Genomic DNA, 27,795 nt, shown 5'->3' on the forward strand with positions numbered 1-27,795 from the left:
ACCCAAAGAAAACAAAATCACTAATCCAAAAAGAACATACATGCACATGTATGTTTTTGCAGCATTATTTACAATAGCGAAGATAATAAAAGTAACTTGAATATCCATCAATAGAGGAATGAATAAAGATGTGGTACATATACACACTGGAATATCAGCCATAAAAAAGAATGAAATCTTGCCATTTGCCTGGACCTACAGGGTATTATACTAAGTGAGTAAGAAAGACAAATACCATCTGATTTCACTTACATGTAGAATCTAAAAAAAAACAAATAGACTCATAAACACAAAGTACATGTACAGACTGGTGGTTACCACAGGGGAGTGGGTAGGATGATGGTTGAAATAGATGAAGGGGATACAGAGATACAAACTTCTAATTATATAACAAGATTAGTCATCCAGATTAAAGTACAGCATAGGGGTTATACTCAATAATCTTATAACATCTTTGTATGTTGACAGCTGGTTAACTACAGTTATAGTGGTAAACATTTAGTAATGTATGCAATTGTTGAAGCACTATGTTGTACACCTGAAACTAAAATATTGTACATCAACTACATTTCAGTTAAAAAAAAATGTATTTAAATTTTCTCTCTGAAAGGGGGATGCTTAAACACAGTATGAGACATTCAAAGAACAGAATACTATATAGTGACTAATAATGATGCAATATACATAGATTTTTTGAAAATCACTCAAAATGTTAATAGTAAAAAATAAACCCATTACTAAAAAAAAATCCCCTATGTGTCAGAATTAACAAATGTACTCTAACCCATGAATCAAAGAAATTACAGTGGGAAACAGAAATATTGTTAAATGATAACAAAAAATATCACATATTTAAACTTATGGGATACAGGTAGAGCTTTGAGAAATTTATAACCTTAAAATTAGATGACTATACCCTCCTACACTGCTGGTGGGAATGTAGGCTAGTTCAACCATTGTGGAAAGCAATATGGAGGTTCCTCAAAAAACTAAAAATAGAAATACCATTTGACCTGGGAATCCCACTCCTTGGAATTTATCCAAAGAATACAACTTCTGAGTCAAAAAGACATATGCACCCCTATGTTTATTGCAGCACTACTTACAATAGCCAAGATATGGAAGCAACCTAAGTGTCCATCAGCAGATGAATGGATAAAGAAGATGTGGTACATATACACAATGGAATAGTATTCAGCCATAAGAAAGAATCAAATCCTACCATTTGCAACAACATGGATGGAGCTGGAGTTACACTCAGTGAAATAAGCCAGGCCGAGAAAGACAAGTGCCAAATGATTTCCCTCATTTGTGGAGTATAACAACAAAGCAAAACTGAAGGAACAAAATAGTAGCAGACTCCCAGACTCCAAGAAGGGACTAGCGGTTACCAAAGGGGAGGGGTGTGGGAGGGCAGGTGAGGAGGGAGGGAGAAGGGGATTAAGAGGTATAATGTTTAGTACACATGGTGTGGGGGGTCATGGGAAAACAGTGTAGCACAGAGAAGGCAAACAGTGTATTTGTGGCATCTTACTACACTGATGGACGGTGACTGCATTGGTGTATGGGTGGGGACTTAATAATATGGGTAAATGTAATAACCACATTGTGTTTTCATGTGAAACCTTCATAAGAGTGTATATCAATAATACCTTAATAAAAAATTAAGACAAAAAATTGGATGACTATAACATCTGTTTTAGTTTCATTTTTTTTGTTGTTAGAAAAACAAACTCAAGGAAATGAAAAGGAAGGAAATAAAAATGCTGGCAGAAAATGAAATTTTCTTTGAACCAACAAAGCCAAAGGTGTTATTTTGAAAAGATTAATAAAATCAAAACTGCTAAGTCTGATAAAGATAAAAGGGAAGATGATAAATATTCAACATCGGGAATGAAAAAGGGCTACTTCTATTGATCTTACAGATATTACAGTGATCACATTACAAGTTTTGGGAAATAAATTCCTAGAAAAAATGGCCTAAGAAATTGGAAATTTAAATAGTCTCATAACTGTTTAAGAAACAATCTATAATGACGCCCAGACGATTTCCCTTAGCAAATTCTAGACACTTAAAAAAAAAGTCAATCTTAGACAAACTTTCAGACAATAAAAACATTCTACAACTCATTATATGAGGTCTCATAAATTCCAAAACCTGACAAGGACATCATTTTAAGAAAGATTATAGACCAGTATCATTTATAAACCTAAATACAAAAATCCTAAACAAAATATTAACAAAGCAAATCTAGCTACATTAATAATACACCACTATCCATTTGGGCTTATTCACATTAAAAATAAATAGCTGTATTTGTAAACAGTTTCCTAATGTGTCATTTACATAGACCATTTATCTGGCCATTTAAATATCATATCATCTACACAGTGAATTGTTCTAAAAGAAGTATTTTATAATAATCTATGTTTAGCAGCAGGCCATTTAAAAAATACTATCATGTATTATTCATATTAGACTTTGATGTACCAAGATGAAAATGGTTGGGTGATATATGTCAAAAAGCACTGATAACAGCTCTGTCATTTTCAAGTTGTGAAAATCACTGCATTTCAAGAAACAAAAATCATTTTGTACTGAACAATATTAAGGGTGAGGGGAAAGGAAGTGGCAGGTACAGTTCTAGGTACTTGGAAGACAAAATCCTGTTACGGAGTTTATAAGAGTGAAAAGACATAATAAAGTAATTTAAAGCTGTATCACTGAATGATATGGAGAAACAAAGTAAGAGAACAGTTAAGGGAGTGCCGTGAGGGTGGGCTTCACTAAGAAGGTAACATTTGAGAGACCTACAAAGATGAGAGGGCAAGTCGTAAAGGTATCTGGGAGAAGAGTATTCCAGGAAGAGGGAAGAACAAGTAGAAAAAGCCCAAGGTGGAAGCTTGCCTGTAGTATTAAAGTGGCAGCAAGGAGGTCATTCTGACTAGACTGGAATGAACACAGGGGTAAGTGGTAGGCGATGAACTGGCTTATTACAGATGACAGATGAAGGTAAAAAGAAGTAGTAAGTAATAAGATTCTGAATCTATTTTGAAGGTAAAGCCAACAATATCCTGACTACTTGTGTGGTGTAAGGTAACTAGAGTAGAAAAGGATGACTTAAATTGGCCACCAATAGATAATTTTCAACATATTTTCTTTCACCTTATGTTGGACCATCTTTTATTTCCCCATTAAGCATTTTTGGAGCTAATATGTCAATTATTGTAAATAACACTATTCTCAAGCAGTTTGGCTACCCAATATTCGTAAAAAGGGCTATTTACAGTAAGATACTCATAGGCTGCCTGGGCGAGGAAGGTGATACGTAGATAGGCCTGGCCCAAGGACTACGGTGACATCTATACCTCTGTACCTTCTCCACCAGGATCCGGTCTGTCTCTTGCACGCTGGTATCAGGCACTTGCTTGTCCAAGTAACCGACTGGATACAGAGAGTCTCCCTGGCCGCCGCCCCGGTCACTTCGGCCCCTGAAGAACCAAAACACGAAACTAAGGCTGCAGCCTCTCGCACTTCATCTCCCACAGTTCTTGTTCTACTAATCACAGGAATACAGAACCTTAGATGAATCTACCCAGATCAGAGCAAGGCCTCTGAGTTCGTCAGTCCTTTGCCTACTGCGAGGACTGAAATAAGCATCCTCTGGCCATAGAAATTTCCACAGCCGAGAAGCCACTAGCTCCCTAGCAGTCGTCTTTGTGCCACCCATCCTTCCAGAGAGGTGTACCTGTGGGCTAAGGTCCCATTCCTCTGGGGCAGTTCCGGGGTGAAGGCTCTGATACCGAGCTTCTCCCTGGCTCCTCACCTGCTGCCACCTCCAGGCCCGCTCAGCTCAACGGCCCACTTGAAGCGCCGGCCTCGGTTGGCCACCAGGCTACCCTGGGCCGTCATGGCAACAGCCGGCTACCAAAGAGGCGATGCTCCTTATTCTGTAAAGTGTGGCGGAGGATCAGGCCCCAACACCCACGATTTTTCTCGTCTCACTCTGCAAGCCCACTTCCGGCGCGTGGGTACAAACGTCACTTCGCCCGGAAGTTGACAGGTGGTGTATTGGAGAGAGTACTTGGAGAGAAGTAGTGGGCTACCTAAAGTGTCATCCACGCACTTCCTCCTTTCTGGAGGCCTGTTGATTGTTCCTTGACTCCTGAGGTGCGCTTTACGGGACAGAGGGAAGGTACATACTAACTCGTTAGTAAGTGAAACCAAGAAAAGCTTCCTGAGCTCTTACGCGCTCCTGGGAACACAAGATTCAGGTCTCCGTTTAAATCCTGGCTTCATCATGGATTGGGTGACATTGAGCGAGTTTTTTAGTAGCTTCCGAGTACTGCCTACCTACCCTGTTTCAGGAGCTTTGTGTATTATGTCTTAATCTCACGGTAACCGTGCGAGATAGATTCCTGTTCTACACGAAAGCTAGGAGGAAGGGTGGGTGTGAGAAGGCTCCCAGGGCTCGCGATTCAGATGGCCTCGTATTGAATCTCGTTACTTAACTGGGTGACCTCGGGCAGATTAAATCTGTGTTTCACTTCTTCATTTGTAAAAGTTGGGTCGTCTACCTTCGTTGGAGGCTTGTGAAGTTAAATGGAAGAGTGCCCACTGCATAAGCGTGTTGTTTTTTTAATGTCATTAAATCTGCATTATTCGTGGTGGTTGAGTTTTGTATTCAGTGATATACATACATAATAATTTAATCTGTTTTAAGCGGTTTCCTGTCGCCTCCCCCTTACGAAGTGTTGCTGTAAACATTCTTTAATGACTTTTCTTATTTTCCTTAATCAAAATTCCCAGAAGTGCAATTGCTGAATCAGAGTATGTACGTTTTTAAGGAATTTTCATTTTAAATGTCTTACGGAAAAATTGCACTCATTTACATTCAACAGCTTTATAAATTTTTTTATTGCCAGTTTAAAGATAATACTGTATTATTTTTCTTTTTTAATATTTTTAATGCTTACCAGTTCTTCCCACCCCCACCTTAAATTATTTAACACATTGGGGCTAAAATAAAGTGGGGGAAAAAAAAGACTGTCAAGAAAACCACATCTTTTCTTCCTACTTTAACACTGGCCTCCAAATGTTATTAAAAGAATCATTACCTTGGGGAGAATTACTGATGGAGAATGCAAAAAGACGGTCTGGTTTCTTGGCTAATGGGAATGTCAGTGGACTTAATTGTATATTATGTTGCATTTTAGTTCTGATAGTGCAGTACTTTAATGCCTTATACCTGAAAAACTGAGCTTGAGTTTTTAAAAAAATGTAAATAGCCCCTCTGGTTCCAGAAGGAAAACTAGTCTAGTTTGTTTAGTACATCTGTTTCTTATCAATTCATGAAATCAGAGCACATGCACAAAACAGGATCATAGTCACCAAGAGTTGTTAAAACTATAAACTACTAGGCATTGAAAATACCACATATAAGATATAATTCCATACTGAAAAATGTAGCAATGTCAAGAAAATTGGACAATTTAAAAAATCTTACTTGTTAAAGGCAATTCTCATAAGTTGCACTTAAAATCATCCATTTTAACAGCTCCCAAAAAAGTTGAATTTATTATTTTACATTAACATTATGGTATTTAAAGAGAATAATCAAGTCATCTCATGGACTGGAAGGTAACTTATTAATTCCTTTTCATTTCCAAACCTCATCAAGCAGTCACTACATTTATGGAGGTAAGGTCAGCCAAATGCTTGAAATCTACATGAATTTTAAGATCTTCAGTCCGTCCTGTTGAATATTCACAGTATTGACATAAGCCAATCCCTTCAGATAAATGCAAATTTAAATCTTTGCAATATTCTAGCCATACTTGAAAAGCCTTTGCCACAGTCATCACAAACAGGAAAAATTTTAGTATGTTCAGTAGCAACATGCATGTTAACATTTGTATGAAGTCTACTCCTGAAACCACATACTTGACATACAAAGAAGTTCTTATATTTGACAAAGGTAATTTTTAAGAGGCTGTACTGTCCATGTTCTCCATTGTTATACTTATCACTTAATTCTGTTTGTTTACATGGATGTTCATTTACCACATGGCTATGCAAGTCTTCTAGATAACTTGTTTCATGTTCACAGAACTGACACAAGTACTGTTCACCACAGCTGTGCTCCTAGAAATGTAGGTAGAGTTCACTGCTTGAGGAGAACTTATATCACACATTTCACACCATTAAAGGTGATCACGAAAATGAGTGTCTGTAATGTGCTGGCTGAAGTTCTTAAAAATTATTGTCTCATAATCTCAGTATTTAAAAATGTAGGGATCCTCTTCATGCAGTTTGGTGTGTTTGATCAGAAGCATATTGGTAGAGAAACTTTTCTTACATACTTGATGATGCCAGGGTTCTTGTCACGGAGTTGAAGAATGAACTTCACAAACACTCAAAGTAGGAGAGCAAGTGAGAGGCTTAGAGAGAAAGTAAGAGAACAGCTCCTGGCTCACACCAGGAGGGGACAAGACAATCAGGGGTAGTGCATTGTCTAGGGGATTTATAGGCAGTTGAGAGACAAAGGGCTAGGGATGCAGACCTGCTAAATGGTCCCCAAATGATTATCTTTGAAGAGACACTATGTTTCTTAACAGTTTTCCAGATTATTTTGCAGAGTTAACACAAGAAATTTACTGCTTTGATTCTTTCCCAGAATAACAGCTTCTTGGTTTGGGAGCATATCAGTCAAGACTGCCTGTCCTGCTCCCAAGGTGGGATGAGTTATTGTCTGTTAATGTTAAGAAACCTATTTTTTTACTTCTTGGGTTTTAAAATGCAATCTTATCTTTAAGGTGGAGTTTTTCCTGTTTTTTACTATGTTGTTTGTGACTGGCTTGCTTGCCAACTGGGCTTGCTTGCCATATTAATTGCCCAGGTTATAAATTACTTGATTAGGGGCTAGAGGAGGAAAAAAACACCTCCAGGTAAAGTTAAAGAAAATAAGCTGGGCCTTTTAGCAGGCTAATGTAAATTTTATAATAGCATGATTTAATTGACACAATGAAGACATGGGCTATACTGACCTCATTTTCTTGTCTGGGGATATTCAGACATTCCAGGCCAAGTTATTCCTGGCTTTTTAGTTTAAACCTCACTGAAGAATGCTTATATTCCTAGTTTGATATTTTACTTTAGGGAATTAACGTGACTCTGGCTTTGCTTAATTGTTTAAAATGGAGTTTTGATAGGGGTCTTTTTCTGGAGGCCCTCACCCTACTCTGTCTAAACCCACAGTCCCTGTCTCATTGACACACATTTGAATCATTACGCTTATGCTTCAGGATCGTATGCTGCTTTAGATCAGAAAAATATGTGCTGTTGAACTCACAGAGCTCACATTTATAGAGGCCACTGCTATTAGCTCTCAGTAAAGGTTATTTCTGCTGGGCAGTCCCATTCACAGTTTGGTTCTTGTCAAGACTTTAGCAAGGTTTAGCTGGTGAATCTTCATCAGTTTGGTCTTGAAGACTTTCAGAAGAATTGGTTTCTGTCTCTATGTCATAATCTTCAGAAATAGCATGCACTTCTGAAGCAACTGGAACATCTTGAGCAGTGTGAACTTCTATAAGACTCCCCTGAGTTTGCTGGTTGACTGATTCATATTGTATTATTTTTTTTTTTAATTGAAGGGTAGTTGACAACAGTATTACATTACAACACAGTGATTCAACATTTATATACATGATAATTCTAGGTACCAGCTATCACCATACCAAGTTGTTACAATATTTTGACTATATTCCTTATGCTATACATTACATCCCGGTTACTTATTTATTTTACAATTGGAAGTGTGTTTGTATATATATATATATATATATATATATATATATATATATATATATATATATATATATATATATATTTTGTGAGGGCATCTCTCATATTTATTGATCATATAGTTGTTACCAACAATAAATTTCTGTATAGGGGGGTCAATACTCAATGCACAATCATTAATCCACCCCACGCCTAATTTTCGTCAGTCTCCAATCTTCTGATGCATAACGAACAAATTCTTCATATTGTATTATTTTTTAATTTGCATTTTTCTGACTAGTTGTTTGATAATGGTCTAGGGAGGTGGGGGGAGTTCTCTGAGAATGTAGTTGGGAGGTAAGCCTGAAAAGGGCCAATTAAAGGGTTTGAATTCTGAAGGTAATGGTGATCTAGAGATTCTAAAGATTTCCACTCCCACTTTGTTTTCTCATTTAAAAAATCATTTATGTTCAGAGAAGACAAGTAATGACTCTGGCATCTTACTACACTGATGGACAGTGACTTCAATGGAGTATGGGGGGTCTTGATAATATGGGCGAATGTAGAAACCACAAAGTTTTTCATGTGAAACCTTCATGAGAGTGTATATCAATGATATCTTAATAAAAAAATCGTTTGTGTTCATTGTGGACTGTTTGAATAAGGCAGTAAATGAAAAATGATTTTCCCCTTCCAGTCCATTCTAAAATGTTAATCTGATCATAGGAAGATCCAGTTTGTTAATTGCTTTCCTGCTTCTTTCTACTTTTCAGTCTTTGTTATGGGTGTTTCTGATGAGCCTTTGTCATCTCAAGTTCACAAGGGCTTTGGCCCTACTGAGCATTTTTCTTCGTCCCATTATATTCTGCATAATAGCACTTATCATATTATATTGTGTTCGTTGACATGCCTTGGCACTTATTTCTACACATACACCCCAGCTACACCCTACCCTAAATTCCTTGAAGGTAGAATCTGTATGTTAATTATCTTTGATTCTACAGCCTATTGCCTTGCACATAAAGTATTAGATAAAGCTTAGTGAATGTGAGTAAATTTAATTGAAAGTAAATAAAATACAAAACTGAATAAACTATAATTATATTTATGTAAAATAAAATGTCAAAACTATAAGGGAATACATTTTAAAAGTTTTATATTTTATCTAGGTAATGGCTTTCATGCAATTTTGTCTGATTTTAAGGTATTCTTATGCTTTTCTTTAATTGAAGTATTGTTGATGTACAATTTTTTATTGATTTCAAATATGCTGCTTTAATAAATTTTAAAGGAACACTTTTGAAAACATTGCCATTCCAATCATATAGTCCTTCCCTGTTAAGGTACCCCACCACCACCACCACTCACTATAAAAATTTTAAAACTGTAACCTGAATCAAATTTGCTTTGGCCTCAATAGGTTGCTCCAGGTCCTGTTTATTCCTTTATCCTAGGAATCCTAATAGTGTTGCCAAAATGTGTCCCAAAGAATATGAAGATATTGGAACTAAGGTGAGGGAGGGTTCCAAGATCAATAAATTTGAGAAATACTACAGACTATATTCTGCAGATACACCCCAGAGATTCTCAGTGCTATTAATACAACATATTAAAAGTATGAGAAATGATTGAGTAAAGAATGTCCTTTAATTTTTTCAGTCCACTCAAATGAGAAACGCTTTTTCTTACCATACCTATTACTTCCAGTGGAGTCAGTGTTCCATAGAATGCAGTGGAGCATGTTGCTATATGCAGCCTAGAATACTTAGGGAGAAAGATGAAAGTATTCGCTATAAAGGTCTGCTTATTGTTTTTTTTAACATTATTAGAATATCATTAGAAATAATAAATCATTTATAGGAATGGAGTTTCAAGTTGAAATTTAACTTTTGAGGATTTGTATTTTTGTACAAATTATGTTTTGTATGAAAAATAAATGAAAGTCTATATTCTAATCCAGACTCCAAATGAACTACCTCAGTTATTTTGAGTCAGGAACTCCCTTGGCTCTAATTTCTTCATCTATAAAGTAAGTGACTTATACTAGATGACTTCTAAGGGTACTTTCTAGTTTTAAAATGTATTTTTTAAAAACATTTTGCATATTATTGTTTCACATATATTCACAGAAAAAAATGATAAACACAAAAGAGTAATGGTATTTAAGATAATTTTTAAAAAATGTTTTCCCATAGTTTTCCTAGTTCTCTGTATTGTGCAGGTACCACTTTTGAATTTAGAAAAAATAGTAACTATAACATGACTTTAGACATTGAAGCATAATGGTTCTCTGTCCTAGATTCACAGGAGAAAAACCTTTTGGGAGCTCTTAAAAAAAACAAACTGTTGCCTGGCCCCCATTTCCAGAGATTCTATGCTTAGGGTGGAGCATGGGCACAGGATTTGTTACGGTTCTCCAGCTGATTGTATTCTGTAGAACAGACTGAGAAACACTGACTTAGAGAATTTTGCTACCCTAAAACAACAGGGCTTGAAATTACACAAAGTAATTTAAACAATCAGTAGTTTTTGAGAGCCTCCTTGCATGGCTCCCACTGGGTTAAACTTGAATTAGAAAATGATAGGAATACTGAAATTGTACAAATAAATGTTAAACTTCCCTTACTTTGTGCGATTGAGCAAATATGATTTTAATTAAAGAAACTATAAGAAGGCTAACCATGGTTCCATAGGTCATAGGAGTTCCTTTGTCTGACGTTTATAATGTGTGCCACCTACACAGTTTTTCTACTCATTTTTTTAATCTCACCCTTTACCTCTTTTTAGAGGTCTAAGGAGCTATTATTAATACTTCATGCCATTTTTTTTTGAACACTTGCTTCTGGATTGAAATTTGAACAGGAAATTTTTTATTCAAACAACCAGATTTGCAAGAATGGATTCCTCTAAGGGAAAAAAAAACTTTTATAGATGTCTTCAATTTTTGGTCCATGCCATTTAACAATGTCTCTAAAATAATTCTGTTTAGCTGTCCTCTCTGGCCCAACCCGTTCCTCCAGTGCACTCTACAAGATCCTAAGACTTTTGGCAGCTTCAGTAAAATAAGCTTCCATTGTAAATCCCAGTTACTTGTGGTGTTTAACTCTGGTATCATTACTGCCTTCTGAAAAGGACCCCTTTACACTGTTATTCAAGATGCATTTATTCTGTATCAGTAATGGGATCTTAACAAGTTGAAACTTTTTCTCTCCATTTTGACTGCATTTCCAAACCCCTTTAGTGAAAAAAAAATTTTGGTGGCGGGGAGTAAAATCTTCCTTTGCTAGTTATTGTTGGGTTTCTGCATCATTTCTGGATGGATTATAATATTTTTCAATTTCTGATTCATGGCTCTGCAGAGTCATGAAATGCCCCTGTCAGGCATGACATGAACTAGTATGTTGCTGGGAGAAGAGGTTAGTTAGAAATAGTATTCTTCCTTAGCAATTACCTTTTTTTTTTCATTTCAGGGTGACTGTTCAATTCACATTTTAACAAGTTCCTATTATAGCACTTCCCTCCAGCACTTGCTTAGGAAACTGGGAGGACTGCCATTCCCACAGATCCCATTAAAGGATAAGAATGACAACTACGGCATGAGTCATGATACATTACTGATGACCTAACATGTTTCTTCAAGCTTGGTTACTCTAGATTCATCCTGGAGATTAATTTCAGCTATCTTGGAAGTGGGTTAAACTGTCTCTACATCAACTATCTGCATGATGAATCCAGGTCCTTTGTGGCATTTTTTTCCTATTTGCTAGTTTTAAAAAGCCCCTATTGGTTCAGATATAAAGCATTGTTTTGTAGCCTGACTTTTTTGGAGGAAGGATTGTTATGGACTGAATCCATATGTTGAATCCCTAACCCCCAAAGTGATGATGTTTGGAGATGGGGCCTTTCGGGGTAATTAAAGTTAGATGAGTTCACGCGTGTGGGGCCCATATATGGGATTAGCGTCTTTATAAGAAGAGACACTAAGGAGCTCACTTTCTTACTCCACCACGTGAAGACAGTGAGAAGGTGCCTGTCTACAGGTTGGGGAGAGCTCTCACCAGAAACTGAACCAGTTAGCACCCCAATTTTGGACTTTCAGCCTCCAGAACTGTGAGAAAATAAGTTTCTGTTGTTTAAACCAACCAGTATGTGGTATTTGGTTATGGCAGCCTAAGCAGACAAATACAAGGATATAGGGGGATTCAGAAGAATCAAAGGAGAACCTTTTGGTACTTGAAAACAAAGCCATCGCTTAACACATATACATAAATGTAGGGTTTTTTAATTTGTAGGAGCTTATTATGTAAATGAAAATATGCTACACACTGTCTACTGACTTGTTTTTTCACTTCTTAAATCTATCTTGGATGTCTTCCAGTCTGTCACCCAGATTTACCTAATTCTTCTTAAGGGATAGAATATGCTTGGCAATGTCTGATTTAGTTAACCAGTCCCCAGCTGATAGGCATGAGGTTATTCCCATTTGTCCCTATTACAAAAAATGGTATTGTAAATGTCCCTGGGTACCTTGTCAACACAGTTCTATGGGAGAGTCATACCACTGGGGTTGCTTACCACAGAGGTTTACAAAGTTAAAATGTCGATAGAATTTAAATAGGTCCTCCAAAATGTGCTAACTTAAACTTTTAAGGGTTTGTGCAAAAAATTACTTCTATAGTCTGGTAGTGAGTGAATAGGGTACCCCCAAAATTCACATCAACCCAGAACTTCAGAATATGGTTTTATTTGGAAATAGGGTCTTTGCAGATGCCATTAGTTAAGATGTGGTCATACTGGATTACGGTGGGTCCTAAATCTGATGACATGTCTTTGTAAGAAGAGGACACACATGGAAGAAGTCCCTGTGACAATGGAGGCAGATGAGTGGTACAGCTGCAAGCCAATTGCCAGAGCCACTAGGAACTCAGAAGAGACAAGGAAGGATTCTTTACAAGAGGCTGCAGAGAGAACATGGCCTTGCCAACACTGATTTTTGTCTTCTAGCTTCCAGAGCTGAGAGAGACTATACTTCTGTTGTTTTAAGCCACCCAGTTTCTGGTATTTCTTTACAGCATCCCTAGGAAAATACAAAAGTTTTTTTCTAGAAGAGGTTCCATTTAAATGAATTAAGCTAACCAGGGTTGGCCTAAGTGGGAAATAATAACAAGTAATAAATAAAATAATATTGCCAGAGCTGCTGAATCAAATGCTAAGCTTTCAAAAATTTGGGGCACAAAATATTTAATTTCCTAATTGCTTATGGTTGGTTCTTTTACTAAGGTGACTTGAAAAGATATCTTTAATTATGAAAGAAGGACATTTACTGTATAAAATGGGAAATACAAATAAGTCAAAAAGAAGAAACAAGTCCTACCATGCAAAAAACAAAATAGTAATTTCCCCTTTCATTTAGACTTATTTAACATACTATTTTATAACATGCTTTCCATGAAAAGCCGTACTTTTATTTTTTAAAAAGACAAAAGAGTGTGGCTAAATTTTTATTTCAGTTTTTTTTTCTAATTACTCTGGCAGATGTTCAGGCTCTGTTGCTTTCATCCAGCCCTGCCCAAGATCACGAGGCCCCCAGCTGAGTTCCACACCCCGCACCCAGCCTGCAGCTGGAGCCATACTCCATTCCCCAGGACCTGGACTAGTCTGCTGCTCTTTTTGGATGACAGTAACTCTTTAGAATATTTATGCACTCTCCTTTAAAGGATACAGAGTTCAGGTAAATTTGGGGCAGCACTGCATATATGGTTTTGCCTTTGTGTCCAGCTCCAGGAAATGAACTTCAGTCTTGGTAACCTTCCTGTGCCTCCATCTCTTGAGGCTGGGAACCTGCTTTATTCTTTCAAGTCTTCTTCCCAAGGACATTATCATGCCCCTGATGATTGTTGTCTTGCCTTTTCCATTTCCTGCCTGCCTGTTTCATTTCCACCCTGCCCTTGAACTCCTCTCCACTATGCCTGTTTGTTATGAGGCCCCATACTGAACCCACTAAAGCTGCATGATTGGACTTGTTTTGCATGTGGTCATAGCTTTCAGGTGCCCTCTACTAATAACCAGGCAATCAACACCACAGTGAGTGCTGTCTCCCAGCATTGCCCCTCCCCCTCCGGAGCTGGTCTAATTCACAACTCTGCTTCTCCAAGGCAGCAACCAAACTGTTCTCTTTATCTTTGAAAAATCAGTGCTCAGACAAAGCTAGGGGTGGGGAGTATTTTGCAGAAAGAGACAAAATCATTGTGTTAGGTACTGCTGAAGTGCTTTATGTAGGCTACCCTATTTCCCAACATCCCCTGAACTATTTCAGAAGAGTAGTAGTCTTCTCAACAGAAACCATAAAGACCAGAAGAGAATGGCATGATACATTTAATGCAATGAAACAGAAGGACCTTGAACTAAGAATACTGTATCCAGCATGATTATCATTTAAATATGAAGGAGGGATTAAACAATTCCCAGACAAACAAAAGTTGAGGGAATTTGCCTCCCACAAACCATCTCTACAGGATATTTTAAAGGGACTGCTCTAGATGGAAGCACTCCTAAGCTAAATAGATGTCACCAGAGAATATAAAATCACAGCAAAGAAAGCAGAAAAACCAAATACCAACTAAAGGCAAAAAATAAACTACTCACAAAGGCAGTCAAAGGAAACACAAAAGAGTACACAATAATACACCTAACATATAAAGAATGGAGGAGAAGGAATAAGAAGGGAGGGAGAGAAATAAAGAATCATCAGACTGTGTTTATAATAGCTTAATAACAGAGTAAAGTTAGATGATTAGATAGTAAAGAAGCCACCCTTGAACCTTTAGTAACCATGAATCTAAAGCCTGCAATGGCAATAAGTACATATCTTTCAATAATCACCCTAAATGTAAATGGACTGAATGCACCAATCAAAAGACACAGAGCAAAAGAATGGATAAAAAAGAAAGACCCATCTATATGCTGTTTACAAGAGACTCACCTCAAACCCAAAGACATATACAGACTAAAAGTCAAGGGATGGAAAAAGATATTTCATGCAAACAATAGGGATAAAAAGCAGGTGTTGCAGTACTAGTATCAGACAAAATAGACTTCAAAACAAAGAAAGTAACAAGAGATAAAGAAGGACATTACATAATGATAAAGAGGTCAGTCCAACAAGAGGATATAACCATTATAAATATATGTGCACCCAATACAGGAGCACCAACATATGTGAAACAAATACTAACAGAATTAAAGGAGGAAATAGAATGCAATGCATTCATTTGGGAGACTTCAACACACCACGCACTCCAAAGGACAGATCTACCAGAAAAAAAATAAGTAAGGACACAGAAGCACTGAACAACACACTAGAGCAGATAGACTTAACAGACATCTACAGAATGCTACACCCAAAAGCAGCAGGATACACATTCTTCTCAAGTGAACATGGAACATTTTCCAGAATTGACCACATACTAGGCCACAATAAGAGCCTCAGTAAATTCAAAAAGATTGAAATTCTACCAACCAACTTCTCAGACCACAAAGGCATAAAACTAGAATTAAATTGCCCAAAGAAAACAAAAAGGCTCACAAACACATGGAGGCTTAACAAATCCTTCTAAATAATCAATGGATCAATGACCAAATTAAAACAGATCAAGCAATATATGGAGACAAATAACAACAGCGTAAAGCCCCAACTTCTGGGGACGCAGCGAAGGCAGTTTTAGGAGGAAAGTATATAGCAATCCAGGCCTACTTAAAGAAGGAAGAACAACCCCAAATGAAAAGTCTAAAGTCACAATTATTGAAACTGGAAAAAGAAGAACAAATGAGGCCCAAAGTCAGCAGAAGGAGGGACATAATAAAGATCAGAGAAGAAATAAATAAAACTGAGAATAACAAAGCAATAGAAAAAAATCAATGAAACCAAGAGCTGGGTCTTTAAAAAAGTAAACAAAGTAGATAAGCCCAGAGACAGACTTATTAAGAGAAAAAGAGAATCAACACACATCAACAGAATCAGAAATGAGAGGAAAAATCATGACAGACCCTACAGAAATACAAAAATTTATTAGAGAATACTATGAAAATCTACATGCCAACAAGCTGGAAAACCTAGAAGAAATGGACAACTTCCTAGAAAAATACAACCTTCCAAGACTGACCAAGGAAGAAACAGAAAATCTGAACAGACCAATTACTAGCAAAGAAATTGAATTGGTAATCAAAAAACTACCCAAGAACAAAAACCCTGGGCCAGATGGAGTCACCGCTGAATTTTATCAGACATATAGAGAAGATATAATACCCATTTCCTTAAAGTTTTCCAAAAAATAGAAGAGGAGGGAATACTTTCAAACTCATTCTATGAAGCCAGCATCACTCTAATAACAAAACCAGGCAAAGACCCCACCAAAAATGAAAATTACAGACCAGTATCCCTGATGAACATACATGCAAAAATACTCAACAAAATATTAGCAAACCGAATTCAAAAATACATCAAGAGGATCATACACCATGACCAAGTGGGATTCATCCCAGGGATGCAAGGATGGTACAACATTCAAAAATCCATCAACATCATCCACCACATCAATAAAAAGAAGGACAGAAACCACATGATCATTTCCATTAACGCTGAAAAAGCATTCGAGAAAATTCAACATCCATTCATGATAAAAACTCTCAACAAAATGGATATAGAGGGCAAGTACCTCAATGTAATAAAGGCCATATATGACAAAACCACAGCCAACATCATACTTAACAGCGAGAAGCTGAAAGCTTTTCCTCTAAGATCGGGAACAAGACAGGGATGCCCACTCTACCCACTGTTATTCAACATACTACTGGAGGTCCTAGCCATGGCAATTAGACAAAACAAAGAAATACAAGGAATCCAGATTGGTAAAGAAGAAGTCAAACTGTCACTATTTGCAGATGACATGATATTGTACATAAAAAACCCTAAAGACTCCATTCCAAAACTACTACAACTAATATCTGAATTCAGCAAAGTTGCAGGCTACAAAATTAATACACAGAAATCTGTTGCCTTCCTATACACTAACGATGAACTAACAGAAAGAGAAATCAGGAAAACAATTCCATTCACAATTGCATCAAAAAGAATAAAATATCTAGGAATAAACCTAACCAAGGAAGTGAAAGACCTATACCCTGAAAATTACAATACACTCTTAAATTAAAGAGGACACTAACAAATGGAAACTCATCCCATGCTCTTGGAAAGGAAGAATTAATATTGTCAAAATGGCCATCCTGACTAAAGCAATCTATAGATTCAATGCAATGCCTATCAAAATACCACAACATTCTTCAACGAACTGGAACAAATAGTTTTAAAATTAATATGGAACCACAAAAGACCCTGAATAGCCAAAGCAATCCTGAGAAGGAAGAATAAAGCAGGGGGCATCTGGCTTCCCAACTTCAAGCTCTACTACAAAGCCACAGTAATCAAGACAGTTTGATACTGGCACAAGAACAGACCCATAGACCAGTGGAACAGAATAGAGAGTCCAGATATTAACCCAAACATATATGTTCTGTTAATATATGATAAAGGAGCCACGGACAAACAGTGGGGAAATGACAGCCTCTTCAACAGCTGGTGTTGGCAAAACTAGACAGCTACATGTAAGAGAATGAAACTGGATCACTGTCTAACCCCATACACAAAAGTAAATTTGAAATGGATCAAATACCTGAATGTAAGTCATGAAACCATAAAACTCTTAGAAAAGAACATAGGCAAAAATCTCTTGGACATAAACATGAGTGACTTCTTCATGAACATATCTCCCCAGGCAAGGGAAACAAAAGCAAAAATGAACAAGTGGGACTATATCAAGCTGAAAAGCTTCTGTACAGCAAAGGACACCAGCAATAGAATAAAAAGACATCTTACAGTATGGGAGAATACATTCATAAATGACAGATCCGATAAAGGGTTGACATCCAAAATAAATAAAGAGTTCACACACCTCAACAAACAAAAAGCAAATAATCCAATTAAGAAATGGGCAGAGGAGCTGAACAGACAGTTCTCCAAAGAAGAAATTCAGATGGCCAGCAGACACATGAAAAGATGCTCCACATTGCTTGTCATCAGAGAAATCCAAATTAAAACCACAATGAGATATCACCTCACAGCAGTAAGGATCGCCACCATCCAAAAGACAAACAACAACAAATGTTGGCGAAGTTGTGGAGAAAGAGGAACCCTCCTACACTGCTGGTGGGAATGTAAACTAGTTCAACCATTGTGGAAACCAGTATGGAGGTTCCTCAAAAAGCTCAAAACAGAAATACCATTTGACCCAGGAATTCCACTTCTAGGAATTTACCCTAAGAATGCAGCAGCCAGTTTGAAAAAGACATATGCACCCCTATGTTTATTGCAGCACTGTTTACAATAGCCAAGAAATGGAAGCAACCTAAGTGTCCATCAGTAGATGAATGGATAAAGAAGATGTGGTACATATACACAATGGAATATTATTCAGCCATAAGAAGAAAACAAATCCTACCATTTGCAACAACATGGATGGAGCTACAGGGTATTATGCTCAGTGAAATAAGCGAAGCGGATAAAGACAAGTACCAAATGATTTCTCTCTTCTGTGGAGTATAAGAACAAAGAAAAAACTGAAGGAACAAAACAGCAGCAGAATCACAGAACCCAAGAATGGATTAACAGTTACCAAAGGGAAATGGACTGGGGAGGATGGGTGGGAAGGCATGGATAAGGGGGGTGGAAAAAGAAAGGGGGCATTACGATTAGCATGTATAATTTGGGAGGGCACGGGGAGGGCTGTGCATCACAGAGAAGACAAGTAGTGACTCTATAGCATCTTACTACACTGATGGACAGAGACTGTAATAGCATTTGTGGGGGGGACTTGGTGATGGGGGGAGTCTAGTAAACATAATGGTGATGGAGGAAGTCTAGTAAACAATGTTCCTCAAAAAAAAAATAATAAAATAAAATAAAAAAGAAGAGTAGTAGTATCCTGTTATGCAGTTAAGGTAAGTGGAGTAGAGAGGGCCCAAAGGCAATGATCTTGGCTTCCCATAGAGATGCTTGCTCCAAAGGAAATGTTCTTTCCACTCTGCTGCTGCTCTCTGCCATCTTCCACTTGGTGACAGTGTGCTGTAATTGCAATACATCTACTTAGGGGAGAAGGGAAATAGCCTCTTGGAATTCAGATTTGAAAATCTATAAATAGCAAACAAACATTGTCACCTGCTTTCCAGTTATCAAGGTGTAATAGCTGCATCAGAAACAAACTTTTAACAGGAGGATCCCCTACCACTAAGCACTCCCCATTCTCCAACCCCCACCACCCCACAAAGATAACCCAAAAAACCACCCCTCTGCCACCAAGGTGGGCATCAGTACTGTGGTGGTGTTTGAAACAATCACAAATCTTGTAAACTAGGAGTGAGAGTTGCTTATTTCCACTGCTACAGGCTTATTGGGAAAGTTCCCTACTGCCTTTCCTTCCTCAGTCTGCACTGGAAGACGGGGAAGGGAGGAGCAGAAAAAGGATTAGCATCTCACTTTGCCAAAAGTCAGCTGCTCAGAATTCTCCAAAGGCTCCTTCCAGAGGCTGAGCCTGGGATGCAGTACTTTATGGAGTGGATGAGCTACGGCTGCCTTGGAGGTCTCTTCAAGCATTGTTCTCATCAGGCTGGCCTGGCATCGGTCTGAGTTGCTGAGAATGACATACAGCACAGTAAACTTCTGGTCTGAACTACTCTTTCATAACTAAGGTTTTGCCATTACTGGAGAGGAAGAAATTTCCTCTACCCCTTGAGGTTCTTCTAGCTGGTCTAAGAATCAAACTTATATGAGATAGATTAAAAGGGGAGAAAAAAGTAATTTAATTATGCAAATATGGGGAAGCCATAGATATGGGTTCCAAAGTAAGGGAGAATGAGGTCTAAATGTCATCCTGAATCAAAGAGAAGGGGGTAGGGGTCTGCGACTTCAAGGGCACAGGGAACTAATTCACAGGAATATGAAAGAATAAATGTTTGATAAACAAAATACTTGATGGGCCACACAGAAACAATGGAGCACAGAGAAAAATTTTAACAGACTTAGCCACATCCCTCCCTGTCTACAACACCTAGCTGACATTGTAATAAAGCTGTCTGTGGTGCTAGCTCTCCTGGAGTAGTTCTTCTATCTAAACTCTTTTGACACAGTTGTGTGTGTGTTTCTTTGTTGGGGAGGCCTAAGTGTCCTGAGTCTTTTGGGCCTTGATGGTTTTCAGTTCAAAATAATCTGCATGTCACAATGGCACATCCTGGGGCGGATTGCCCTTGGCCCCTGAACCATCAGCACTCCTTTCTGCCCTCCCACTGGCTGTCTTGCATCCTGGTGACAGATTAATTCTTCTAAGGTAGTGATTTAGTTCTGTCACATTCTGCTCAATGCCTATGCCTTTTTTTTTATTAAGGTATTATTGATATACACTCTTATGAAGGTTTCACATGAAAAAACAATGTGGTTACTATATTCACCCATATTATCGTGTCCCCCCCATATCCCTTTGCAGTCACTGCCCATCAATATAGTAAGATGCCACAGAATCACTATTTGCCTTCTCTGTGCTATACTGTCTTCCCCATGACCCCCCCCACCATATGTGCCAATCATGGTACCCCTCAATCCCCTTCTCCTTCCCTCCTCCACCCCTCCCCTTTGGTAACCGCTAGTCCCTTCTTGGAGTCTGTGAGTCTGTTGCTGTTTTGTTCCTTCAGTTTTGCTTCATTGTTATACTCCACAAATGAGTGAAATCATATGGTACTTGTCTTTCTCAGCCTGGCTTATTTCACTGAGCATAATATCCTCCAGCTCCATGCATGGTGTTGCAAATGGTAGGATTTGTTTCTTTCTTATGGCAATGCCTATGTCTTTAAAAAAAATTTTTAACTGCCATTTTTTTTGTATTGATTGATACAGATTGGCCCATATAATATGGTATTTATTATAAAAAAGCAGTTTGCAAAGCTATGAGTAGGAAATTATCTCATTTCTGTTCTTAAATATAGTTACATTTGCATAGTAAAATATCTGGGGAAAAAAATCTTCAAATGGAAATAGTCCTTATCCATGAGTGTAGACTTTACGGGGTTTCTCATGGTTTTTCCCTTCCCAAACTCCTTTGCTCGGTCAGTCTAAATCTTCACAACTTGTCGGGTGACTGTATTTTTTCAGTCTTTGTTCCTGCTGTGCTCCAGAGGCCTCGCTTTTATACTCAAATTGGGATTGTTATAGTAGGTGGAGAGCCAGACAAGAGCAGGAAGGGCACTGGGGACTTTGGCTGGTGTTTACATTCAGCTAAGATGCCTGTTAATATTCTAAACATTCCCGGTAAACTCTTCTAATGGGATGCAGGGAGGGATGGTATAGATAACAGACCTGCCAAGAATGACTGGTTTCAACATGGAGGAGAAGCTGACCCTGCCTTTGCTTCAAAATACGTTATACACTCGTTAGCATAGTAAAATCACACCCCTTGGTGCCAGTGCCGGTTCCCAGGCAGACCACCTGAAGACAAAGCGAAGGTGTCCCTCTATTTCCCGGAAATCCCCTCCCTATTCTGAGAAAACCTCACCTATCCTGATGAACATTCCGCCTCCTGCTTAAAATCCAGCTGTAAGACCACCCAATCCAAACCCCACCATGCTGGTCACCTCTCTAGTCCTCATGCCTTCCTTGAGGGTGTACTTTGCTTTATTAAACTACTCTTTGCTTGTACCTCCTCCACCCGCTAGTGAATTGGTTCTCGACCAGAGTCAAGAACCCTCTCCAGGGTTGAGAATTTCACCTGGCGTGCAGGGAGATCTCCCTGGACTGCATTTCCCAAGATGGTCAGTGGTCCTGGAACTCAGTTTACACTTCCCCAGCTCTGTCAGAAACACTGCCTGTCAAAATCCTTTTGCTTATCAGGCCTGCCTCAAACTTACCTCTGCGATTCCTCCCATGACTCCACTCACACGTGTACATACAACTTTGCAGCAGAGTGCTTTTCACACGTGGGCATTTCTATGTATTTCTGAAGTATCAATATGAAGGTAAATTTCTTCATTTTCACCTTCAGCCACATGAGATCTACAGGCCAGAGCAGCTTATCAGTGGTGTAAACCTCAGAACCTGAGTCTGGAGGTAAATCTGCCTGCCACACTGTGTACTAAGAAGCTCTGGAAATGAGAACATCAAGATTCTTCTCTGGCCTTCAGAAAACCCGAGGCCTTGTTTTAGGTGAGATCCTTCAACGTTAATGCAACAGATTCTCTGTGTCCTGGGGCTCCGTTATCTGTCTTATCTCATCATCCAGCCTCCCTTGAGGGTAAGTACTGTGTCTTACATTCTCTTTACCCTCTTCTGGTGAGGCCTTGCACAATGCCTTACATAGTGGGTTATGAAGAAATTCCTGTTGACGATGATGGTGATGAAGAAATAGCTTGAGAGGAAGTGACTTCACCCATATGTGTTGAATTTTTATTTTCTTTAAAGTAGCATGCCTACTTACTGGAAGCCATGCCCAGGGAATATTCTGTGTGGCACACACTTAGAACCCATGGCTACTGCTCCCTTCATTCACTCACCCTGCTGAACTCCAGCAGTCGCACCTCTTAACAGGAGTGGCCCAACACATAGGCACGTGCCTGCTTGTGCTTGGTATATAATCTGAGAAGGTTCTCAAAGGCAATGCTTATGCAACACAATTCCTAAAAATACTTCTCCCACCAACCTAAAGTAGTGTCCCAAATTTTCACCATTATTTTTTCACATTAAGTTCTCCCTGTTACTAGGAGGACAAAATACATTGTTATTATCACCTAATGACATTTTAGCTCTGATTAGTTTATCTGCTAGGTCTCCCATGGCTCTGAAATCCCACAGCATTTAGGATATACCTTTTATCATGGCACTCCCCTCAAGTGTATTGGAATGATCTCTTTCCCCATTTGTCTAAGCCATTGTGAGCTCCTCCATGCTATCTCCATCACGAGGTGAAATGTCAGCCTGGTACATAATGCACCCTAAAAAATATTGTTGAACCAAACTTAAGCAACCTGTTTCTTAGGCAAGCCCTGGAGAGCTGAAAGGAGTGCTTAAGTCAGTCAAGTGACAGTCTTGTAGTGAGGAAACTGTCCGTCAAATGCACTACTTGATTGGCTTTTGTGGAGGTGAGGGGCCCATGAAAGGTAAATTTGCCCTGCCACAAGATTAACCTTAACGAGTGGCTTACCTTTGAACACGGGTAGGCTCTGCCTCCACTAAGATGAAAAAGAGAATTACCCTCAGTAATTAAAAGCACATCAGGAACAGACTCAACCTAACCTCATACTCTAGTGTTCCCTATCCCAAAGAGACTGAGCCTACTTTCTGGGGACAGGGTCTGCATCATACACAATTTTTGTGTTCTTAAGAGTGTAACAGAGTCTGGCAGGTATTAGGTAATAAAAGATAATAGCTAGCAATTAAGTAGTGCTCACCATGTGCCAGATACATTCCTCAAAGCATTTTATATCTGTTAGTTCATTTAATCCTCACAGTTAGGAGGCAGACACTATCATCATCACCATTTTACAGATGGGAAAACCCAAGCACACAGATTATATAACTTGCTCAAGGTCACATAGCTTCAAGCCATCCTAAGTATTTTACTTTAGTGCATATAAATGGAAGTGAATGAATAAATCTCTCCCTGCACCATTTTTTACAGCAGAATTTTGCACCTCTTTGTACAACACTTAAGGTGCGCTTTCCCCTACTAGACTAGCTCAGGGACTTTCTTTGACCCCTATCCACCATCAGTTCCCACAGCACTATCTGGCGGCACTGCAGCAAGACTACCGTGCGCACATGCGGTCACCAGAGGGCACTGTGGCCACACGTCCTCCTCCCCTTCCTCCGCCACCCGAGAGGGGCAGAACCAGCGTTGGGCGGGGCCTGGCCCCGAGCGGAGCTTTCCCGGCGGGCCGCGCGTGCGCCGCGTTTGAATGGCCCTGTGTGGGGCTGGGCCCGCGCGCCGAGCTTCGCCGTGGGCCGCCTGGCGCAGCTGGTCAGCGCCGGGTCTGAGCTGAAGCGCCGCGGTACCATGAGGCGCCGGTAAGTGGCGGCCGCACCTATGCCAGCCCCGCGTCCGCAGCGGCCGCGCCGGGGCAGGTCTCCTCCCCGGGCCCGGCCGCGCCCTGGGCCCACCTGCAGGCCCCGCGGCGGCCTCCGCTTGGCCGGGCTGCCGGGAGCGAGGGCGGGGGGGGAGGCCTGCGTCCCCCGGCCGAGCCCCGTCTGCCCGCCACCCGCCCGCGCGGGGAGGGTCGCGGCCGGGGTGCTGGAGGACGCCGGGGGGACGCCGGGGGCCCGGGCCGGGAGAGCGCGGACGGAACCTGCTGTCAGGTATTTACCTTCCGGTGGAGCCGACATCTGCGCCCGGGAAGGGGAGGAAGGAACGCGCCCGAGAGGATCTGTTTGAGGAGAGGCTTTCCTGAGAGCCGCCTGGGCCCGGCCGTGGTATTTCCTTATTTTCTGACGGGTCCTTGATTTCCTAAGAGAGAAGCTTTTGTTCAAAATTGCAAAAACATGACATAACTGCATAATTGCTGACTGCAACTTTAAAACCCTCATTGTTTTGTTCTGAAAAGTTGTTCTGTAACAGTACCTAGGCTTTGACCACGCTCTTAAATTGGCTTAAATATGGAGATAACAAAGACTTAATTTGTTTTCTTGTGGCTTGTAAAGTTCCTTGAACACAGAGTTGTCTGTGTCAATTTCTCTTGCAGATTAAAAAAACACAAAACTGTAACAGAACGTTAGTTCTGTAAAAATCACCTGTTTAGTAACTAGCAAAAATTCTGAGAAACTAGGCCAGGTAATAGCTTAACTTGTGTGAACAATTTGTCCTGCTTTTTTGTTTAAACCTGCTTCAGACTTGAATCAGAACTTAATACATTGGGGCTTTTATTTGGCTAATAATGGCATTGTAATAGTAACAGTGGTTAATGTTTCATGCTTTTTGTATGCTAAGCACTGTTTTGAGGGCTTTGCTTTGGTACAGATACTTTTATCTCCATTGTGACGAGGAGGAAACTGAGGCACAGAGAAGTCAAGTAACTTGTACAAGGTTACACAGCTAATAAAATTAGGACCCAAGCAGGTTGCTTCTTGCTTTTAACTATGTGGCCCTCTTTAGTTTATAAAGGCTTTCATTTCATTTACTTCTCGTAGATGGGGGTACAATGTATGTTTTTGTGACACACATACATTCACACATTGAATCAAGTTCTCTGTTCTTGTTAACCATACTTAAGTTTTGTGCACTGAGTAAAAAATCTATTGGATATTTGAAGAGATGGAGTTCACAAAATTCATATTTGTGTGTGTGGTTTATAGTTTTAATTCCTTTGTGTTATTTCTTGAAAGTGTAGAGTAGATTGAAAACTATTCCTTAAAATGTAACATTATATATTAATGTTTTTCACTCTGAAAACTTAGTGAGTTACTCTGCACTTGGAGTGCTTATACTTAAGTGTCAGCTACATGACAAAAAATAAGGCCAAAAGCAAAAATCATTCCATAAGAAATCAGCAGTTTACACTTAACTACAGTAGAGCATTTGACTTTCATTGTTTATCAAGCTTTTGATTGCCTCTATGCCCAGCGCAGTGGTAGGCCCCATTGGTTATATTAAAAAACCTTGCCAGGGCAACAGATCTTACGGAGGTTAGTCAAGTTTGCATAGGAGATTAACCGTAAAAAATTGTGTGTGTATATGTATCAGTTGGGCATACAGTGAACTGAACTGAGTGGCTCAGTAATGCTTCTGCAAAGAACCAGTAATTGAAGGATGGTTGTGGGACATTGACGGTGTGTTCAGAGACTTGGACTTGAGAATGAAATGATTTCCCTAGTCTGATCTATTTGGAAAGTTCCTATTCAGAAAAATAAGATTATGTAGGTAAGACTTGAAGAATTGTTGTGTAAGACACATATGTCCAAGAAGTTAAGTTTAGGTCTGATCTATTTATATTTGAAGAGAGAGAGAGATGATTTTGGAAGTTTTAAACTTGTAAATCAGTGGTTCTGTACTGGGGACAGGGGGACATTGGCAGTGTCACCACTGGCAGAGGGGGAGGTGCTAATGGCAGCTAGTAGGTGGAAGCAAGGAATGCTAACACCCTACAATTTGAGTGCCCCATCATAAAAACTAGTTACTCCAAATGTCAGTGGTGTTGAGGTTGAGAAACCCAGTTTTAAGCTGATGGTTTATATGGCTAGCCTTTGCTTCTATGTACTGTAAATAGGTATTAATGATGAATTTTAGGAGCATGACTACAAGCTGGGGCAGAGCTGGCTCAGAGACCTGAAGGAATTTGTTGGAGACCTGGGGGAGGGGAGAGGCTATAAGGAGTTAGGATGGGGGCAATGAGAATGGATTAAAATAAAACGATTATTTAAATAACATTTTTTCTAAGTCTGAAAATAATGCATGTTCATTGTAGGGAATTTAGGAAATGTAGAGAAAGTGTGAAAAAAATTAAAACCACTTATAAAACCCCCTAAGATGAAAACCAGCTGTTAACATTTTCATTCCTTTCAAATCTTCTGCTGATAACTATTTTCCTTTTTATGAAACAAGGCTTATACGTTTTTTTCTCCCTGCTGTTTTTTTTTTTTGACCCAGGATATCATGAGTATTTCCCATTCTTTGAAAAATGTTCTTTTTAATGGTCAGTCTTTGTTTTTTTGTGTGTGTTCTTTTAAAATTGGGTATTTTGCTTTGTATTCAAGAGACATTTTGAAGGAGGAAACAAACATGATGACTGATGAATTATAGAAATAGTGGGGGTAAAAGTCTGGTATCTCCAAGGTTCACTTTTCAATTCTTAACGAGTCTTTCCCTTTCCCCTTGGAAAGGTTTTTTAAAATGTATTTTCTATTACAATATTAAATAAGGCTCAGGTTTGTTTATCATGTGTCTTTGAGAGCCTAGCCCTTTTGGACTAGTTGGGTTTTCAAATATATAGATTGCTACAGTTTATAAATGAGATGAGTTTAATTCTTTGAAGAATTATCCTTAAAAATGCCTTATAACATCATACCAGTCAATAGTACATTGCCATTTTATCAGTCATACTTGTTGATCTTGTATTAGTTAATTTCTTGCTTTCTGGAAAATGTATTCAGTAAATTTTTTTTTTAAACCCTTAACCTAATACAAATGATACTTTTCTGGATTCAGATGCTGTGTTTACCACTTTGTGCTCCAAGTATCTGCCCACTGATAGCTCATATCCTTTAATTTTGGAGAAGTTTTTTTATTTCTTGTCTCTGTTCTTGGGACATGATGAGGGTAGAGATGAGAGAACGGGTCTTCTGAAAGGGCCCCCAGTTTGCCTCCCCTATAACTATCTCTCTCCCCCTCAGTTTTACACACTCTGTGAAACTCACCCAGAAACCTACCACCTGTGTATGTATGGATTATGAATGCCCGTTTTAGCATCTCTATTCACTAGTATAATCTGAGAACAGACAGCTTGATGTTATATGAAAAAGGCATTAAGAGTGGAAGTCACAGTTCTAAGCCTGGCTCTCTTTTTAGTGAGTGTGTGTTCTTCAGAAAATCCCTTAATTTCATCTGTAAACTGAAATTATCTCCAAGGTCCTTTCCAATGCTAAGAGTCTGTGCATCTGTGAGTTATTTGCTTTACAAGAGTAATTACCTTTGGGGAGATTGTTAGTCTCTCACATCTTAGTGTGAATTAATCATAGATGATTTCATTCAAAGACATTTGTAAAAGTCACTCCCATATAATAGGATTTGGGGGCAAATTTTAGAATGGAATTTAAATGCCATTAGAATATAAACTCCAGGAGGGCAGGGATTTTTTTTTTGTTCACTGATGTTTCCACAGTACCTAGAATGGTAATTAGCCTGTAACATATGCTTAATATTTGTTGAAGGAAT

The 27,795-nt window shown here is 39.0% G+C and overlaps 2 protein-coding genes across 10 annotated transcripts in view; one reads left to right on the forward strand and one right to left on the reverse strand.

Moving 5' to 3' along the window:
• Positions 1-27,795, reverse strand: part of EMC4 (ER membrane protein complex subunit 4) — a 101,234-nt gene that overhangs the window by 2,395 nt on the left and 71,044 nt on the right. The window contains exons 2-3 of one of the 5 annotated variants that reach the window (XM_036887563.2): positions 24,236-24,375; positions 3,378-3,492 (exon numbers count right to left, since the gene is read on the reverse strand). In XM_036887563.2, coding sequence (XP_036743458.2) covers positions 3,378-3,492; positions 24,236-24,375 — 255 coding nt within the window. Of the gene's footprint in view, positions 1-3,369; positions 3,493-3,749; positions 4,035-24,235; positions 24,376-27,795 lie in introns of those variants that run through there. The other 4 variants (XM_036887566.2, XM_036887561.2, XM_036887562.2 and 1 more) reach the window with 4 other exon arrangements.
• The window catches only part of KATNBL1 (katanin regulatory subunit B1 like 1), a 40,582-nt gene continuing 36,505 nt past the window's right edge, over positions 23,719-27,795 (forward strand). Inside the window, exon 1 of one of the 5 annotated variants that reach the window (XM_057488644.1) lies at positions 23,719-23,939. The gene's annotated coding sequence lies outside the window, so the exon portion shown is untranslated. The other 4 variants (XM_036887559.2, XM_057488645.1, XM_057488643.1 and 1 more) reach the window with 4 other exon arrangements.

This window comes from Manis pentadactyla, chromosome 11 (genome assembly GCF_030020395.1).
Source record: "Manis pentadactyla isolate mManPen7 chromosome 11, mManPen7.hap1, whole genome shotgun sequence".
NCBI lineage: Eukaryota > Metazoa > Chordata > Mammalia > Pholidota > Manidae > Manis > Manis pentadactyla.